This window comes from Rhea pennata, chromosome 28 (genome assembly GCF_028389875.1).
Source record: "Rhea pennata isolate bPtePen1 chromosome 28, bPtePen1.pri, whole genome shotgun sequence".
Lineage (NCBI taxonomy): Eukaryota > Metazoa > Chordata > Aves > Rheiformes > Rheidae > Rhea > Rhea pennata.
In genome coordinates, this window is record NC_084690.1 from 861,229 (window position 1) to 879,832 (window position 18,604).

The window sequence follows — 18,604 nt, forward strand, 5'->3', positions numbered from 1 at the left end:
GCGGCGCTCTCGCGAGAGTGGGGCCAGCGGCCGGGCGCGGCCCGCCAGGCAGCAGCGGGGCCTGCGCGCGCCTGCAGCCGGCGGCGCCGCCTCGGCCCGGCCCGATCCAGCGCCTCGCCATGAGCTTCCTCTTGTGAGCGCTGGGGCCGCGGGGGAGGCCCTGGGGGTGCGGGGAGGGGGTCCCCGAGAGGCGTTGGGGGGCATTGGGGGGGGCCTCTTGAGAGGCCCTGAGAGTGTGAGGGGAGGCTGTGGGGCCGCCACGAGGGGCTCGGTGAGAGGCTTCGGGGAGGTCTGTGGGGGTGCGAGAGGGGGGAGGCTGTGGGGTCGCCACGAGGGGCTCGGTGAGAGGCCTCGGGGAGGTCTGTGGGGGTGCGAGAGGGGGGAGGCTGTGGGGTCGCCACGAGGGGCTCGGTGAGAGGCCTTGGGGAGGTCTGGGGGGCGTGCGAGAGGGGGGAGGCTGGGGGGTGTAGGAGGGGTTTGAGGAAGGCCTTGCGAGGCCCTAGCAGTATAGGAGAGGGGTTTAGGGGGAAGCCGTGAGTGTGTGTGAGGGCCTTGAGGTGAGGCAGTAGCAGTGTATAGAGAGTTTTTAAGGAAGGTGTTAGGAGGAAGCTCTGGGTATTCACGAGGGCCTTGAGAAAAGCTTTGAGCAGAAGCGCCCGGGGGTTAGTGGAGGAGTGGAGAAAGGCTTTGGGGAGGGGGAGAGGAGAAGGCTTTGAAGGGAGGCCCTGGGTGTTTGAGAAGAAAGGCTGAGGAAGGTATTGGGGAGACACAGGGGATGGAGGAAGGCTTTGGGCAGGGGAGGTTACCATGGAGGAACCTGGAGGAAGCCCTGGGGAGGGATGTGTTTTGGGGAAGTGGCCTTGGAGGTAGGCGCAGTATTGGGCTGCAAGGCAGTGGCAGAGGGTGTCTCCTGGGGACAAAGTCCTGGGATGGGCTGTGGGGGGAGCTGGCTTTGGGGTGGTCAGTTTGGAGCAGGAAGGGCGCTGGGTGAGGCAGGCAGCCCTGGGGAGCACGCAAATACCCTGCTAGTGTCCAGAGGGAGGCTCCAGGGGTGTATTTGGGAATGAGAAGCTTTTGCCTGAGGAGTGAGGAAGCCTGGGGGAGAGGGCTTTTTGTAAGGACTGGTCTCTACCTCGGGCAGGAAGTTTGTGGGGGGAGGTTGGTTTTATGGAGGAGAGTTGAGGGTGGCCCTGAGGGTATGGGTGGGGGTCTGTGTCAGTTTTGTAACTGCTGGGGGTCTGCAGGGATGATCGCCTATAGTGGGAGGCCCTGGGAATTTGTGTGTGTGGGGAGGGCCTGTGGGGCAAGCGGGGTGACGTGCTGTGGGGGGAAGGAGAGGCCTGGAGAGTCTGGGGAAGCTGTTGGGATGGAGGTGGAGGCCAGAGGAGCAGGGATGTGTGGAGGAACAGTTTGGGATGGTGATGCTGAGTGTAGGGAAAGAGTGGGATGAGGCACAGAAAAAGAGGGGAGGCCCTTGCTGCCTGAGGCTTCCCTCTGGGGGGATTTGGTGGGCCTTGCTGTATGCGTGTGGGAAAGGGCTGCAGCAGTGGAAAGGGTCTGGGCCCTCGTTACCTGTATCTGTGCTGATGGGACGTGGGGCAGCCAGATTGCACCTGGGGCTGGCATTAAGCAAGTAGACTTTGGTGTGTTTTATGTGCTTGTACGAGGGGTGATACCCTAGAAGGCTGCTGGAGCAGTGGACAGATCTACGGAGGATGGGGTGTTGCAGGTATAAATGTTTGTAAAGGGTGAGCGGGCTTCTAGCTCTCAGGTGCTGTGTGTGAGAAGAGTCAGTGACTTGAGGAGCAACAAGGGGCTGGGGAGCCTCTGCGTAGGGTCGATTACGAGCTGGGTCCGCGTCTCCTGTAGCGTAGCAGGAGGCCGTAGCTTGGTTCAGAGCGAGCTCGGTGTAAAGGGCCTTTATTTCTGCACCAAATGGATGGTGCTTCAGCAGAGCGGGGAGCAGACAAAGCTGCCAGTCCTGCGGTAACGTTGCATCAGGAAGCTTGTGCGAGCCGAGCGCGTCCGGTTGCGTGCGGCTTTGAGGCGAGGTGCCAGCGATGCCGAGCTGCGTGTGCCAGATAAGCGTGTTTCCACTGAGCAACTGATGGGAGAAATTTTGGCCCTGCTGTTGCTCTCTGAAACCAGAAGTGGTGCCGGGGGGGCTGCTAGTCTGGACTGTCTGTCCAGGAGCGGGACAGGGAGGCCTCTGCCTGGCTGGGGATCTGAAAGGCTTGTGGTTGTGATTTGGGGGCATCAAAATTGCTCCCTTTCAAGTCTGTTGGCTGCATGGCGGACTCCTTGCACGCACATAACTCGTGGTGTTCTTGATCAACGTCTGCTAGTAGTGACTGTTAGATCCTCTTCAGGATTCAGACTCCGTTGTGCAATGTGCTGCACAACCTATAAAGCATTAGCCCTTTCTTGCTGTGCAGAGCCTGTTTTTGGAAGTGTTAGTTTTTGTGCTTGGATATAAAGCTAATACTGGGGCGGGGGTCTCTTTGCCACAGATGTTCTTTCGGGCCCTCTGTGGAGAGAGCCTTAGGTACTGTTATAGGGACAGGGAAATTCAGGAATGGAGTTGCTCAACAGACAAATCATTTAGCGCAGATGTTCATACTACACAATGTGTGGAGATTGTAACCACAGCAGCAATTTGCATTGCAGGGCTGGAGTAAGCTAAGTTGCTATTTTTAGTGGGCAATTTCCTATGCTGTGTTTGAGCACGAAGTGTCTAACATTTGCCCCAGTAAAACTGATGTAGCAGTAACCAACAGGCTTTTGGTTTTGTGGTTGGGTAGGGTGAGTGTTTTTCTCTTTCTCTTGACCTGTCTGCCAGTGTCATTTAATGCAACTGCTGCTAATCGGTGTTGTGGCTTTTTGCACCAAATGTTTTTTTGTGATTTAAAAAGGATATGGAAAAGAGAACTCTGCATGTATTCTGCTAGCTTTTAAAATCAGTCAGAGGATTTCCATGACTGAAAGGAGTGTAGTGATATTTGCACTTGAATACCTGACAAGCTGTTTTCCTGTAGTAGTCGGCGGTGGGAAAGCGAGACTTGGTTTGCGTGTTTGTCCGTGTTTCCGTAGCAGAGGCTGAGGTGGCGTTAGCTGAACTTTCCTACCTTCGCAGAAGCTGCCCCAAGAATGGGGGCGATAATGGTTGATCATGACTTGTTAGTTCCTCCCGCTCCTACCATGCCTCTAGGCTTGCTTTTTCTGTAGATAAGGTGGCAAGATGGTTCCACCTCAAAGCACAGGCAGCAATGCTCTCCTTGGCTAAAAGGAGCTATAAATGCTAATCAAATGCAAAATAAGTTGTCATACTTTCTCAAGTACAGGGCCCTTTTCATATGAATGTGGGTAGGGTTTGCCTGGGTAGGGTCCTGTTTGGAAAGTCAGGACAGCTCCCAAAATCGCAAGTAAAGCTAACGTAGGTAACCGTGGACCATCTTTATTCAGGATTTCTCTCACTAAATCGGCAGCACGTGATCGGCGTCTTTATTTGTGGAGCTGTTAAAAATGCTTTGGCACGTGCATAGACTCCATTCTCCCTGAAGATAATGATGAGAGGCCTGGCCTCAGGGGTGAGGGGAAGGGGGAGAACTGCTATATCGCAGAATCATAGTGTGATAAGGTTGGAAGGGACCTCTGGAGATCATCTAGTCCAACCCTCAGCATAGCCCCATGCGGCGATTGAACCCATGACCTTGGCATTAGCAGCACCACACTCTAACCCTGTTAAGTGCTGGACAGCACAGGCAAATATGGTAACCGAAGGGCAAGCCGCAGGAGGAATTAAATGCTTCTGAGACGGGAGCGCTGCTGAAGGACTAATTGGAACCGCGTTTCTCTCTTGTCAGTGGCAGTCGATCTTCGAAAACCTTCAAACCCAAGAAAAATATTCCCGAAGGCTCCCATCAGTATGAACTCTTGAAACATGCCGAAGCGACTTTGGGGAGCGGTAACCTCAGACAAGCGGTTATGTTGCCGGAGGGAGAAGACCTTAATGAGTGGATCGCAGTTAACAGTAAGTCCCCAGAAAGAGTAATCCACCTGAGCGTGGAGGCGAAGGTAAAAGCATGTGTGTATATATACATATATCTATGTATCTCTGGTTTTCATCCTTGAGTCCCCCAAATGAAATTGTTGTGTGCGTCCCAGATATGGTAACTGAGCCGGAGAAGGTCAGGATAAAAGGAGAGAATAAGTTTAAGGGCACCAAACTGATCTATATCAGATAGACGCTGAGCTCAGGAAGCACAAAAAAAACCCCAAGACAAACCCACGCTGTTGTTGGTTTAAAAGCCTGACCTTTAAGGCGATCAAGTTTCTGAACAGTTAGGTCGGCATTTAGGTGCAAGTTTTCGGTATTGGTATTTTGAACTGTAAAGCAAGTAGTTAGGTATTGTCCGCTGCAAAAACAAATCACGATGGCGAACGACACGGGGAGGGAGATGGAACTGTGTTTGCTGTTAAACTCTAGGTTTGTGCTTGCAGCTTAGAAGGGTGGCATTTCTTTCCATTTTTCTTTTCATTGTTTTTGCATGTGGAGTAGAAAATGATGGGTTAAATCTGATGGTTGAACAAATACAGACGACTTAATTTGCTTTTAGCTATTGCTCTACCTGGTCTTGAACTTCACTTCTTTAGATGCTAGAGAGAAAAAGCAGTTTCTGAGGAATGGGAGGCAAAAAGTCAAGCCACAAAGGTTCAGCTTAACGAGGACCTCTCGTTTGTAAGAACTCTCTGGGTGGAGGCATCGTCCAGCCTTTTTTTAAAGGCATGTAGAACTTGAAGCAGTTGTTTGCAAGCTGTGAAAAATGAGAAGAGAGCGCTCAGGCTGCTGTCGAGCCTGGAGTTTCTGGGCACTTCGTTACTTTGCGGACGGCTGTAGGGCTGGCGGTAGCTTTTGTTCTGGTCTCTGCTCTCAATTTGCCTTTCAAAAGGAAAGGTCGGCCCTAGAAATTGATTTGTCTTGTACTGAAATGAAAAAAACGGAGGGCCTTTCTGTGGGGCTTTTTTGACTTTTCTTGATTAAATTGCATGCCGCTTTGCCGCTGCGGTGAAGAGAGGTTTCCCGCTGTGCAAATAGTAGGTAGCCGTAAGTCGAAAAATGTGACGAAAGCTCACGGAGTGAGTAAAACTCCTCGATCTGTCCAAACATCTCTAAGCGTTTGGCCATGTGAACAGAGGGGGAACGTTTGTTTGCGCAGAGAGCTTTGCGGTGCGGGCACCTCCCCGTGACAAGGTTCCTCGGAGGCTTTGTCGGCCAAACAAAAATAAAGTAGTGCCTACGGTCCTCTCCGCTTTGGCGTTTTGAGTAAACTCGATGCTCTTTCTTTCTAGCGGTGGATTTCTTCAACCAAATCAACATGTTGTATGGGACCATTACGGAATTTTGCACAGAAGCGAGCTGTCCGGTGATGTCTGCTGGACCAAGGTAAGGAGTTTGTCACGGTCTACGTGGGGGGGATGTGAACATGTAGGCCTGAAGCTCGTTGGGAACCTGAAAAGATTGGTTTGTTTGAACGATACGCTTTAAGGAAAGCGATGGGTCAGACGTGATTTGAAGTGTCAGCTATTGCTCTGAGATAGTCGGGTCGGATTAATCGCGAGGTGTGCGTAAGGGGTGGGTAGTGGAGAAGAGGGAAGGCGTATGCTTGTGCCATCAGGGAAGGTTGAGGTAGGAAAGGGAATCTCGTGGTGATTCTCAGGAATAGCACGTAGAGCAGCAAAGTGCTTTGTGAATATGTTTGGGTCTAAGCTTTGTGTCGTATCAAGCCAGGTGTCGTTCGCCCCGTCCTGAAGCTTACACCGGTTTTTGGCCGGCGTAAGCTGCGTGTCGGCACGAAGCCTGCGCCGTCCCATAGAGGTTCGAGGGGCTCTCGCCTCTCGAGTCACGTTGGCGCTTGTCACGCAGTCAAGAAGTGTAGGCAGTGGTTTTTAGGATGCGAGTTTAGATACTCCACATGGCTTTATGGGAGGAGGTTGGGGCCTGCTGAGAAGAGAAAGGGAATAGAGGTTATGTCCTTGGGTGCCTGGCTGTTTTTCAGAGTTATTTTAAGAAGTTGTTCTTAAGAAAAAGCATGTGATGGCTCTGAGCTAATTTGCAAATGGGTGTGGAGTTTCTCTCAAATTCAGCGTCCCCCATACGGCGCCAAGCGTTCCCTCGTGGGTAGAGAGTAATTCACATACAGACTGTTTTGCCCCTTTAGTTTTGATGCCGTTTTTTTGTTGAGCTGAACAGCACGGTACAGCAGTGCGTTTTGTTAGCGTGGTTGGCGGAGGCTATTTGTCATTTGGGACAGGAACGTGGAGTCTGGCTAATAAAGCCCTTGGTGCCACGTAAAATCCTGCCGTGCCACTTGAACCGGCGGTAGCTAGACCACAAGGTTCTCATTTCTATATTTGGGGCCGTTTCCTGCAGACACTTCCTCTTGAAACCGTTTGTTTTCGCTCGTCATTGGCCGCGACAGGACGTAATCGGAATGACGTCCTCGCCCTGCTTTCGTAAGGTTTCACAGAACATCTCTGATAGTTACTGCTAGGCATTTTGCCAGGCATCTGCTGCGGTTCTGTGGAAACGTAGACGAGCGCTCGTGTCCGTCTGAAATGGTGGCTTCAGAAGCCTTTTGCTAACGGGCGGCCTTGGGATCGTGGCTTTGGAAAGTCGGTCAGCACGCGAGCAGCTAGAGGAGGGGCGCGTGACAGGCCCGTGGTGTGTAAAATGCCCGGAGAGCATCCAAAAGCCATACACGAAACAACTCAAACCATGAGGTGGGGTTGGCCCTGGCATTCCCCGCTTCGGCCAAGCTTTGTCTCATCCAAAGGGAATTTTGATGTCAAAGTTGGTCACCGCAAAGGCCAGCGAAGCTTTCGAGGGCCGAACCCCGGCACGTGAGGCCTGTAGCGATTAGAGAGCAGCTGCTGTGACTTGCTTGGGAAGCAGTGAAAGCAAAGCCTTCTTTTCTCGGGAATGCTTGTTTGGCGGCCTTGCTCCTTCCCGAGGAGAAGAGGAAGGAACGGGACCTGAAAGGGCGCGTCTCGGAGCAGCGGCTGTATTCTTCCTTTCCTCTCCCCGCAGGTACGAGTACCACTGGGCAGACGGCACCAACATAAAGAAGCCAATTAAATGCTCAGCTCCAAAGTACATCGATTACTTGATGACGTGGGTTCAGGACCAGCTGGATGACGAAACTCTCTTTCCTTCAAAGATCGGTAATTGCAGTTGCGTGATGAGAGGCCCCTTCCACATGGGCCCGAGCCGCTCGCTCCCATGGCGCCGGAACGCTCACCCCATACGTTTGCTGTGTTCCAGGTGTCCCTTTTCCCAAGAACTTCATGTCGGTGGCCAAGACTATCCTGAAGCGGCTGTTCCGCGTGTACGCCCACATTTACCACCAGCACTTTGATTCCGTCATGCGGCTACAGGAGGAAGCGCATCTCAACACCTCCTTCAAGCACTTTATCTTCTTCGTGCAGGTGAGTGGCGGAACGCGGCTGGTCGCCCGCCTCCGCTTGGTACTCGTACTTTTTGAGGGATTCGGGTTTATTAGAGCCTTCTCGCTCCTTGAAGCCCAGACTGCAGTTGAAGGGCGTTTGCGTGAGGGGAATGCAGACCCTGTTCCTCCCATGGGACCTGTACAGCTGGGCTGTCCTTTTAGTAGGAAGCGCAGCTGAGCTGGCTGCGGCCAGCTTGTGTTTTCCTCTCTGCTTATCGTTGATGGCCTGTAAGAAAGGAGCCAAAGCCAGAACACTTTGTTGTTCACCACCAAGAGCATAGCGCTTCTCGGGATGCTCTAAAGAAGTTTGCTTTGCCTGAAACGCTTGGTTTTGCTCGAGAAGAGATCGGAAAGAGTGCTGCCACAGCAGCTAATGTCTGGTGTTTCTCAGGAATGGGAGCATCCCCAACACGTGTGCGTTTGCGCAGGCAGACCCTGCCAAAATGTGCGTCTTGGCCGGGCTCCAAGTCATCTGTTTTCCAGCAGCTCGTTTAAAAGTACCTTTGTTTTGTGTTTTCCCTACCAGGAATTCAACCTGATCGACAGGCGGGAGTTGGCTCCACTGCAGGAACTGATTGAAAAGCTGGGCTCGAAAGACAGATAAAACTTTCCCCGGGCTGGGTGCGTTTGGCTCTGCAGTCGGGGCCGCTCTCCTTCGCTTCGTACGCCAGCCACTTCTCTGCTTCACCTTCAGCGACCCGGAGAGGCCGGACAGCGCTCCACAGAGCCTGGCTCGCATCTCGGAGGCCTTTGGCGAAACCTCGCTTTATAATCTGCGGCCGTTCTCCCCGTGGCTTTGCAGCTCGGTGGCCAAGCTGTGGTGACTCCAGCGCTATTTAGATTAGAGGACGGATGTGAATGTCAAACTGGACTGTGTGGATTTTGCAGCTCTTTCTGCCAAGTCCCGAAATGGTGCGCTGTGATCAAGCACAACAGGCTGCAAGAGCAGAAACGGGTGGCGTTTTCCCTCTGGACCTCAGCTTCTGCTGGTTCACGCTCTAACTCATGTAGTGCCCGAGCCCAGGATGTGCACCAGGGGAGTTGCTGGTGGCAGCATAGCTTATTTTGAAGTGCTCTTTTTTTTTTTTTTTTTTGATTTAGATGCTACCTGGATACATGAGCCTTAATATCCCTTCCTGGCAGCTTGGAGAAGGGGAAAAGTGCCTCAGTGCTAGAGTGATTCTTGGGAGCAAGGACAGGGGGGCTTCCAGCAGTAGCAGCTTTTGTATATCTCAACTAGTGGGGTGGGAGCCCCCCCCCCCCTTGAAAAAGGCAATAAAGTTTCTCCTTCCCCCTTCTCTGCTGTGCTTTCTTCTTCCAGCCTGTCCCCTAGCCGAGCCTGCTCCCGGAGCAAAACGCAGCACTTGGGGAAAGGCCCAAGCAGGAGTTCCCCCTGCAGCAGTGCACACACAGTACCAACTGGCCACCCTCCACAGCAGCACCTTTATTAGTGTCACAGACCCCCCTCCCCAGCAGCAGCTCTTCCTTGGTGGACCCCCCCCCCAGCTGAGCCAGCCTCAAGGCTTGGGAGTGGAGGTGAAGATCCGCAGCCCGTGCATGCCCTTGATCTCCTCGCTCAGCGCCTGCAAGCAGAAGCAACCACCATTAGGTTTCCAAAGAATTTAGTTCCCCCAACCATGTTAAAACAAACCGCCACCCCTACAGGCTGAAGTAGCCCCACAAGCAAGCAGAGGACCCTCTTCCCATCACCGCCTCCACACTGTATCTGAGTGAAACAAGCCCGTGTGCAAAGTGCCAGCCCCCCCCCAATACCTGGTTAACCATTTGGTGCTGCTGCACTGTCCGCTTCTCCTTGAAGTCCTCTGATTCTATATGGATTTCATACATGGCCCCACAGCCACCTGGAAGAGGAAACAAAAAAAGGAGCCACTAAGTGCATGGGTCAAACCCACGGCCGCGTCCCCTCCCAGCACAGGGCGCCACGCGCTAACCTAACGCTTGCTGCGGAAACCCCGGGTGCCGTAGCGAGGCGCCCACACTTTCCTGTCATTAACTGCACCCCCTTTTCTGGGGGGCATCACAAATGATGAACCCACGTTGCTAAAGACAGACAGCTACTTCTCCCTCACAAAGCGTGGGGCCCGGCTGGGAGGGGGGCAGAGAAAATAAAAACACCCACCCGGTCGTCTCTTTTTACCTGAGATATCCACTACTCTGATGGCTGAAGCCCGGGGGAATTTCTCTCGCAGCACTCGGGTCACTCGGGCCTCGCCGTCCGTCTGCGAGGTGAAGGGCCGCCAGGTGCCACATCGCAGGAAGAGCTGGGGGGGGGGGGGGCAATGGCAGCGGTCGAGTGCAGCCCCCTCAGCACCTTCCCACCCCCCATAACCACTACCAAAGGGGCAGGGAAAGGGGACCGTCACCAGGAGGAGGGGAAGGCTCCTTCGCAGCTGACCGGGCCGGGGGGAGGGGGGGGGTCACCGGGAGGAGGGGAAGGCTCCTTCGCAGCTGACCGGGGGGAGGGGGGGGGTCACCGGGAGGAGGGGAAGGCTCCTTCGCCGCTGACCGGGACTGGGGGGGGGGGGGGTCACCGGGAGGAGGGGAAGGCTCCTTCGCAGCTGACCGGGACTGGGGGGGGGGGGGTCACCGGGAGGAGGGGAAGGCTCCTTCGCAGCTGACCGGGACTGGGGGGGGGGGGGGTCACCGGGAGGAGGGGAAGGCTCCTTCGCCGCTGACCGGGACTGGGGGGGGGGGGGGGGTCACCGGGAGGAGGGGAAGGCTCCTTCGCAGCTGACCGGGACTGGGGGGGGGGGGGGGGGGTCACCGGGAGGAGGGGAAGGCTCCTTCGCCGCTGACCGGGACTGGGGGGGGGGGGGGGGTCACCGGGAGGAGGGGAAGGCTCCTTCGCAGCTGACCGGGACTGGGGGGGGGGGGGGTCACCGGGAGGAGGGGAAGGCTCCTTCGCCGCTGACCGGGACTGGGGGGGGGGGGTCACCGGGAGGAGGGGAAGGCTCCTTCGCCGCTGACCGGGACTGGGGGGGGGGGGGTCACCGGGAGGAGGGGAAGGCTCCTTCGCCGCTGACCGGGACTGGGGGGGGGGGGGTCACCGGGAGGAGGGGAAGGCTCCTTCGCCGCTGACCGGGACCGGGGGGGGGGGGGGGTCACCGGGAGGAGGGGAAGGCTCCTTCGCCGCTGACCGGGACCGGGGGGGGGGGGGGTCACCGGGAGGAGGGGAAGGCTCCTTCGCCGCTGACCGGGACTGGGGGGGGGGGGGTCACCGGGAGGAGGGGAAGGCTCCTTCGCAGCTGACCGGGACCGGGGGGGGGGGGGGGGTCACCGGGAGGAGGGGAAGGCTCCTTCGCCGCTGACCGGGACTGGGGGGGGGGGGGGTCACCGGGAGGAGGGGAAGGCTCCTTCGCAGCTGACCGGGACTGGGGGGGGGGGGGGGGGTCACCGGGAGGAGGGGAAGGCTCCTTCGCCGCTGACCGGGACCGGGGGGGGGGGGGGTCACCGGGAGGAGGGGAAGGCTCCTTCGCCGCTGACCGGGACTGGGGGGGGGGGGGTCACCGGGAGGAGGGGAAGGCTCCTTCGCAGCTGACCGGGACCGGGGGGGGGGGGGGGGGTCACCGGGAGGAGGGGAAGGCTCCTTCGCCGCTGACCGGGACTGGGGGGGGGGGGGGGTCACCGGGAGGAGGGGAAGGCTCCTTCGCAGCTGACCGGGACTGGGGGGGGGGGGGGGTCACCGGGAGGAGGGGAAGGCTCCTTCGCCGCTGACCGGGACTGGGGGGGGGGGGGGTCACCGGGAGGAGGGGAAGGCTCCTTCGCCGCTGACCGGGACCGGGGGGGGGGGGGGGTCACCGGGAGGAGGGGAAGGCTCCTTCGCCGCTGACCGGGACTGGGGGGGGGGGGGGGGGTCACCGGGAGGAGGGGAAGGCTCCTTCGCCGCTGACCGGGGCGGGCGGGGGGGGTCACCGGGAGGAGGAGCGGGGGCTCCCGCCGCCCTCAGCGGGACGCGGGATGGGAAGCGGCTCCGCGGCCGTTACCGGGGGCGGGGGGGGGGGGGGGGGCACACACGGAGGGAGACACGGGGAGACGGACCCCCCCCCCCTCCGAGCCGGGAGGGGGGTCTCGGACAAGGACACGGCGCCCCACCCCCTACCCCTGGACTGGGGGAGGGGGCGCCCGGACGGACGGACGGACGGACACACGGAGGGACACACGGACGCGCAGAGACTCACCGGCCGGCGGCCCAGCAGCCCCGCGCCGGCGGCGGCCATATTGGGCGGCGCGCGCCGGCTGCCGCTCGCGGCGGCGCCCCGCGGGGTCACGCGCCGCCGGGCCAATGGCGGCGCGCCACGCCCACGGAGGGGGCGGGGCCGGAGGCGGCGGCGCCCCCTCGCGGCCTGGCGGACCGACGTCAAGCCCCGCCCCCCCGGCCCGGCTCCGCCCCCCTGGGCAGGGGACCCTATGGACAGGGACCCTATGGAGAGGGACCCTATGGACGGGGGACCCTATGGACGGGGACCCCTATGGAGAGGGACCCTATGGAGAGGGGACCCCTATGGAGAGGGGACCCTATGGAGAGGGGACCCCCATGGACAGGGAACCCCTATGGAGAGGGAACCGCCATGGACAGGGGACCCTATGGACGGGGGACCCCATGGATGGGGGACCCCATGGAGAGGGGACCCTATGGACAGGGGACACCTATAGAGAGGGAACCCCATAGATAGGGGACTCCTATGGACAGGGGACCCTATGGACAGGGGACCCCTATTGAGAGCGGACCCCCGTGGACAGGGGACCCTATGGAGAGGGGACCCCTATGGAGAGGGGACCCCCCATTCCCCCACCATACACAGGAAACAAAAAGAGCTGCTGAATTTGAGTGCAAAAAATAAATATAAAATTTATTAAAACACCCACAATATTTTAAAGATATCAGGAATAATACATTTCACAAACCGGCTGGTTGTGTGTAACTTAGAATAAAATACAAATTAAAAACAAAACAAAAACAAAAAGAGAGAGAGGGAAGGATCCATACTTGCAATTTTTAGGCCTCCTAAAAATAAATTTACCGAAACACGGGGGGGGGGGGGGAAGAGTGTAAGAAAAACACCAACGAAAGAGGGAAAATTATACAAAATAAAATTATCGGCATAAATTTACTGTACTAGTAGTATCTACAGTTTAATACACATTAATCCTATTGCCTTGAGACATTGTAAGATCTACCGCCCGTCACTCAACCCCCGGATAAAACTTCATTTCAAGTAACCACAGTCACAAGTCGACGAGAATTTAAAGAAAAAAAAATAAAAAGGAAAAAAATAAACGGGAGGGAAGGGGGGGGGGAGAGGAAAAAAAAAAAAAAAAGGTTAAATCTTCAAGTGTGAGTCACCAGGTTGCCTCTGTCGGGGGCCTTGTCACCGAGTCGGAAGTCGAAGGGATGAGAAAAGCCAAAAGCAACCCCAGGTCCCGCGCCGGCCTCTTCTCTCAACCCTCCCAAAATCGGGGGGGGGAAATAAATCCCCCCCCAAAAATAAAATAAAATAAAAGCGCTCGCGGAAAGCCAAGGAAAAATTGGAAACGCAGGAGCCCCCCCCCCCCCCCGCCGCCCCGGACGGACGGACGGACGGACGCGGCGAAGCCCCGGGGCGCGCCGTCCCTGAACGCTGCACGCGGAAAAGAGGGGAGACCCCCCCCCCCCAAAAAAACACACCCCCCCGGCTGGAGAGGGTCCCTGACGGCAGAGCGGGGGCGGGGGGGGGCACCGCTGCCCTTCGCCCGCCTCGGCCCCCGCTCGCCGCCGGGCTCTGATTCGACTGGGTTTTATTTCTTTTTTTTTTTTGTTATTTTGAGGTATTTGCTATTTTTTTGTTTGTTTTTCCCTTGCTGGCGCCGCCGCGGCACGGGGCTCCGGCGCGCCGCCGGCCTCCGATCGCGGGGAAAGTAGCACCGATAAAAGCACGGAAAGGGGGGGAAATGAAAAAAAAAAGGGGGGGGGGAAGGGAGAAAAAAAAAAATAAAGAAAAGAGGGTGGGAAGGTGAGCGCGGTGAGCGCGGCGCGGTGTGCACCGGGCCCCGGCGTGCCGCATGCGGTGTCCGGGCCCCGCGCACATGCGTGCGGCGAGCGTGCACCGGGCCCGGGCGATCTGCATGCACGCCGTGCACGCGCCGTGGCTGGGCACCGTGCACACGCACGCTCTGCACACGCGCCGTGCACGAGCCATGGCCCAGCACCGTGCACGTGTGCTCTGCACACGCGCCGTGGCCCGGCACCGTGCACACGCACGCTCTGCACACGCACCATGCACTCACCGTGCCCCAGCACCATGCACGAGCACTCTGCACGTGCACCACGCACGCGCACTCTACACACGCACCATGCACGTGCAGTGCCCAGGCACCATGCACGCGCACCATACACACGCACTCTGCACGTGGCACACGCTGTGTCCCTGCACTGTGCACACGCACCGTGTGTGTGCCCACGGAGCTACACCCCACGCCTGTGCACAGTGCACGGACACCGTGCCATGCTTGGTGCCCGCGCGCCGTGCCGCACGCCCTGCCCGTGCACGGTTCCCGCGCAGCATGCCCGTGCGCACGCACCACGTCGCACGCAGGGCTTGCACACGGCGCCTGTGCACCGTGCCACTGCACCACGGCTGCGCACCGCGTCCCCGCACCGCGCCTGCACGCCGCGCCTGCACGGTGTGCCCATGCACCGGGCGGAGTCACGGTGCTGCACGCCGGGTACACACACCGCACACTCACGCTGTGCCCGCACACCCTGCGTGTGCACCATGCCTATGCACAGTGTGCATGCGCCATGCCGCACACTGTGCACACACACCGTGCACACACACCATGCACACACACTCTGCATGCACACCGTGTCTATGCACAGTGTGCCTGCACCATGCTGCACAGTGTGCATGCACACCGCGCACACACATCCAGCCTGTGCACCATGTCTACGCAGTGTGTGTGCACCATGCCACACAGTGTGCATGCACACCCTGCCTGCACACCGTGCACGCACACCCTGCCTGTGCACCATGTCTCTGCAAGGTGTGCGTGCACCATGCCGCACAGTGTGCATGCACACCCTGCCTGCACACCCTGCCTGTGCACCATGTCTCTGCAAGGTGTGCGTGCACCATGCCGCACAGTGTGCATGCACACCCTGCCTGCACACCATGCATGCACACCCTGCCTTTGCACCACGTCTAAGCACGGTGTGCACACACCATGCTGCACACTGCGCACGCACACCCTGCCTGCACATTGTGCACACACACCCTGCCTGAGCACCATGTCTATGCAAGGTGTGCGTGCACCATGCCGCACACCACGCATGCACACCCTGCCTGAGCACCATGTCTAAGCACGGTGTGCACACACCATGCTGCTCGCCGCGCACGCACACCCTGCCTGCACACTGTGCACGCACACCCTACCTGAGCACCACGTCTATGCACAGTGTGCACACACCATGCTGCACACCGCGCATGCACACCCTGCCTGTGCACCACGTCTATGCAAGGTGTGCGTGCACCATGCTGCACACCCTGCACGCACACCGCGCACGCACACCGCGGCCCGGGCCGCGGCGACCCCAGCGCTTCGGCTCAGCACCAATTCCCGTTCGCCGAAGCACGACGAGCTCCCAGCACCCGTCCGGACCGCGGTGCGGCGGGGTGGGGGGTTGGGGGGGGCCACCCCGCCACCCCCGCCGGCCTCCCCTCGGCCCGGCACGAAGGAGCCGCCGGCACGGCGAAGCGCCGCCGCGGCCGGAGGTTATTTTCCGGGTTCCTGGTTTCCTACGTCCGTTAGTAGCACCTGGGCGAGATGGAATCAGGCAAAACATGAGACAGCTGCATTAAAGCACCGTAGCACCGTGTTAGGAGATTTCACTTAAAAATACGCCGTACAGAGCCGCAAAGCACCCTCCGGTACGAAAAGGGGGGGGAAAAACCCCAAAACCTTGGGTTTTTTGTTTTTTTTTTTTTTGCACCCGACACCGACCTACGGCCGGGATCGGGGGAGGCCGCAGGAGCCTCTGGCAGCACCGAGCCAGGGGGCGGGGGGGGGGGGGCTGCCCGCGAGCCGGCTCTCCCGGAGCAACCCCCCTGCCCCCTTCGAATTAAGAAATATTTGAAAATATTAGCAAATAACCCGTTGCTGGGGGGGGGGTGCGCGAGGCGGCTTTGCACCACGCGTTGTTCTAGCACCATGGTTGGGTATACCTGCCGTGAGCGATTGCACCCCCCCCCCCAAAAAAAAAAAAAATAGAAAGAGAAAAAAAATAGGGAATGGCAAAATTTAGGGGAAAACAGAATAATAGCAATTAAAAAATCCCGGAACGAAGCCGCCCGCCGGCGTCGTCGCATCGAAGCCTGCGGCTTTCGCAGCCTTGCAGCGGCGGGATGCTGGGAAAAAAAAAAATCCCAAACCAAAAAAAAAACCCCACCCAATTTCACCCCCCAAAACCCAAGCCCCCCCCCCACCCCCGGACCCCCGAACTCTTGGGCCAGACTCTCAGCAGCAAGGGGAACCGGCTGTGCATAGTTTGCTCGGCCGCGACGCCCGGCGGGGCGCTCGGCGCCGACCCGGCTGCCGTTTGAGGTAGGTTTCGCCGTCCGTAGTGTGAACAGGGGGGAGCGGGCGGGCGGGCGGCGCGGGAGCCCCGCGGGCGCCGCTTCCCGCCGCGGAAAAATACCCCAGATCAAAAAAAAAAAAAAAAGAAAAAAAAATCATTAAAACAAAATAACAAAAAATAATAATAAAAATGAAAATACCACCCCGAAACGGAAACCCAGGCGGGAGCAGGACTTCGACAGGTTGCACGGACCGTCGCCGACTCCGTTTTTTTTGTTGTTTTTTTTTTTTCCCCCTAATTTGACAACTTCTCGCTCTCCGGCGGCGCCTCCAGCAAGCTTTCCCGGCCCCGCGCGCCGGGCGCAAACATCCGCATCCCTCTTGTTATTAATTTTTTTTTGGTCTTTCCTTCCCGACAAAAATAAAGCCTTCCCGAGGCGTCTCCGGCAGGAGGAATCCTGAGATGCTGCCGGGTCCTCGCAAGCGGAGCACGCAGAGCTCCGCCGAGCTTCCCCGCCGGCCGCTCGCGGCTTCGCGGAAGGCGGTTAAAAACCGACCGGCGGCGACGCCGAAAAAAGGAAGAGAGAAAAAAAAAAAAAGAGAGAAAAAAGAATAAAAAAAAAAAAGATGAAGGACGGACAAAGCGTGTTAAAATATTCTGCCGTTATTTACAGTCCTCCCGCGATGCAATCCTGCTCAAAACGCACTGCTTTTCAAGTTGCTGGGGTTCTTTTCTTTTTCTTTTTTTTTTCCTGTCTTTTCCTCGTTTTGTTTCCTTTTTAAATCTCGGTGAAAGTGCTTTTTTAAAAAAAAAACCCAAAAAAGAAAAAAAGAGATTTTTTTTTTCCTTTCGCTATTTACAGGGTTTTAAAATCAGCCCACGTCAATGTTCAGGATGGTTTGCAGAGATCCTGCTTATTCCTGTGCCAGTGCGCGAGGGACAAGGTGGGGGTCACGGTAAAACACGAGGCTTCGCGGGGCTCCGGGTTCAGCTCTCGCCCTCTCGCTCGCTCGCTCCCCGAAAGGCACCTGCAAGTGCAAAACAACGACCGAGGATCCCGGCACCCGGCTGCAACCGCCGCGAGAGATCGAAATCCCCCTCGAAAAAAAAAAATATTACGATCGTGGGGGGAAAAAGCACCATTTTTTTCTTCTTTTTTTTTTTTTTTTTTGCTTGCGGTAGGAAGGCGGAACGGGAATGGCACCGGGAGAAGAAAAAACGAAGCGAGCCAAGAAAGAAGGCGCTGAGCGCGGTTGGTTTTGCGTTGTTTTTTTTTTTTTCTTTTTTGCACGGGGGGGTGGCGGCGCGCTCGGGGCGCCGGCGGTCCGTTCGCATGCACCATTGGAAAAAAACGCGCAACCGAGGCGGTTGGCAAGTCAAGTCTTGGTGTTGGCTCTTCCCAGAGCTGCTCGAAGAGAGAAAGTCCCCTAGAGACCGAAAGCACCAGACGGAGCAACAGTGATGTACAGAGCAACACGAGCTATTCACAGTTATTTTTTTTTCCTTTTTTTTTGTTTTTTTTTTTTTCTCCTCGGCTCCTTACAGATACAGCAGCCGCCGCCGCTCCTCTTCTCGCCTCGCCGAAAGCACCGGGAAATTGCGGCGCTGGAGAAAAGGAGTCCTTGAGCCCGAGCCGGCGGGCACCGGCCGTCGCCTCGCCGCGGCCCGCGGCCTTTCCTGCGGGCTCCTGCATTCCTCGGATCCGTTTCCTGCGGGCTCCTGCGCTGCTCAGATCCGTTTCCCGTGGCGTTTCCCTGCAGCATTTCCCACGGGCTCCTGCATTCCTTGGATCCATTTCCTGAAGTGTTTCCCTGCAGCGTTTCCCACGGGCTCCTGCACTGCTCGGATCCGTTTCCTGAAGCGTTTCCCTGCGGCATTTCCTGCGGGCTCCGGCACTGCTCGGATCCGTTTCCTGAAGCGTTTCCCTGCAGCGTTTCCCACAGGCTCCTGCATTCCTTGGATCCATTTCCCGCAGGCTCCTGCACTGCTCGGATCCGCTTCCCACGGCGTTTCCCTGCGGTGTTTCCCGCGGGCTGCTGCACTGCTCAGATCCGTTTCCCACGGCGTTTCCCTGCGGTGTTTCCCGCGGGCTGCTGCACTGCTCAGATCCGTTTCCCGCGGGCTCCTGCACTGCTCGGATCCGCTTCCCACGGCGTTTCCCTGCGGTGTTTCCCGTGGGCTCCTGCACTGCTCAGATCCGTTTCCCGCGGGCTCCTGCACTGCTCGGATCCGCTTCCCACGGCGTTTCCCTGCAGCATTTCCCGTGGGCTCCTGCACTGCTCAGATCCGTTTCCCACGGGCTCCTGCACTGCTCGGATCCGCTTCCCGCGGCGTTTCCCTGCGGTGTTTCCCGTGGGCTCCTGCACTGCTCAGATCTGTTTCCCGCGGGCTCCGGCACTGCTCGGATCCGCTTCCCGCGGCGTTTCCCTGCGGTGTTTCCCGTGGGCTCCTGCACTGCTCAGATCCGTTTCCCGCGGGCTCCGGCACTGCTCGGACCTGCTTCCCGCGGCGTTTCCCTGCAGCGTTT

At 57.8% G+C, this 18,604-nt stretch overlaps 2 protein-coding genes across 2 annotated transcripts; one reads left to right on the forward strand and one right to left on the reverse strand.

Moving 5' to 3' along the window:
- Window positions 1-38: 38 nt before the first annotated feature.
- On the forward strand, window positions 39-8,803 carry MOB1A (MOB kinase activator 1A). The gene is made up of 6 exons (XM_062596750.1): window positions 39-133; window positions 3,864-4,030; window positions 5,350-5,443; window positions 7,088-7,221; window positions 7,322-7,485; window positions 8,032-8,803. Exons 1-6 carry the CDS (start codon window positions 120-122, stop codon window positions 8,107-8,109), a joined length of 651 nt encoding a protein of 216 aa, XP_062452734.1. The 5' UTR covers window positions 39-119; the 3' UTR covers window positions 8,110-8,803.
- Window positions 8,804-8,941: 138 nt separating this feature from the next.
- On the reverse strand, window positions 8,942-11,778 carry BOLA3 (bolA family member 3). Its single transcript, XM_062596751.1, has 4 exons — window positions 11,705-11,778; window positions 9,664-9,787; window positions 9,279-9,367; window positions 8,942-9,088 (listed from the first exon to the last, which is right to left on the reverse strand). The coding sequence occupies exons 1-4, from the start codon at window positions 11,741-11,743 to the stop codon at window positions 9,023-9,025; spliced, it is 318 nt and encodes a 105-aa protein (XP_062452735.1). The 5' UTR covers window positions 11,744-11,778; the 3' UTR covers window positions 8,942-9,022.
- Between the last annotated feature and the right edge of the window lie 6,826 nt (window positions 11,779-18,604).

What these genes read in the sequence shown, in the direction of transcription:
- MOB1A (XM_062596750.1), top strand. An exon ending in GTGATGTCTGCTGGACCAAG is followed by an intron (nt 5,444 to 7,087) that starts GTAAGGAGTTTG and finishes CTCTCCCCGCAG; the next exon opens with GTACGAGTACCACTGGGCAG. An exon ending in ACTTTATCTTCTTCGTGCAG is followed by an intron (nt 7,486 to 8,031) that starts GTGAGTGGCGGA and finishes TTTCCCTACCAG; the next exon opens with GAATTCAACCTGATCGACAG.
- BOLA3 (XM_062596751.1), bottom strand. Translation starts at nt 11,743, where the DNA reads ATGGCCGCCGCCGGCGCGGGGCTGCTGGGCCGCCGGCCG. An exon ending in GGCTGCTGGGCCGCCGGCCG is followed by an intron (nt 9,788 to 11,704) that starts GTGAGTCTCTGC and finishes CCCCCCCCCCAG; the next exon opens with CTCTTCCTGCGATGTGGCAC. An exon ending in AGCACCAAATGGTTAACCAG is followed by an intron (nt 9,089 to 9,278) that starts GTATTGGGGGGG and finishes TTCTGCTTGCAG; the next exon opens with GCGCTGAGCGAGGAGATCAA.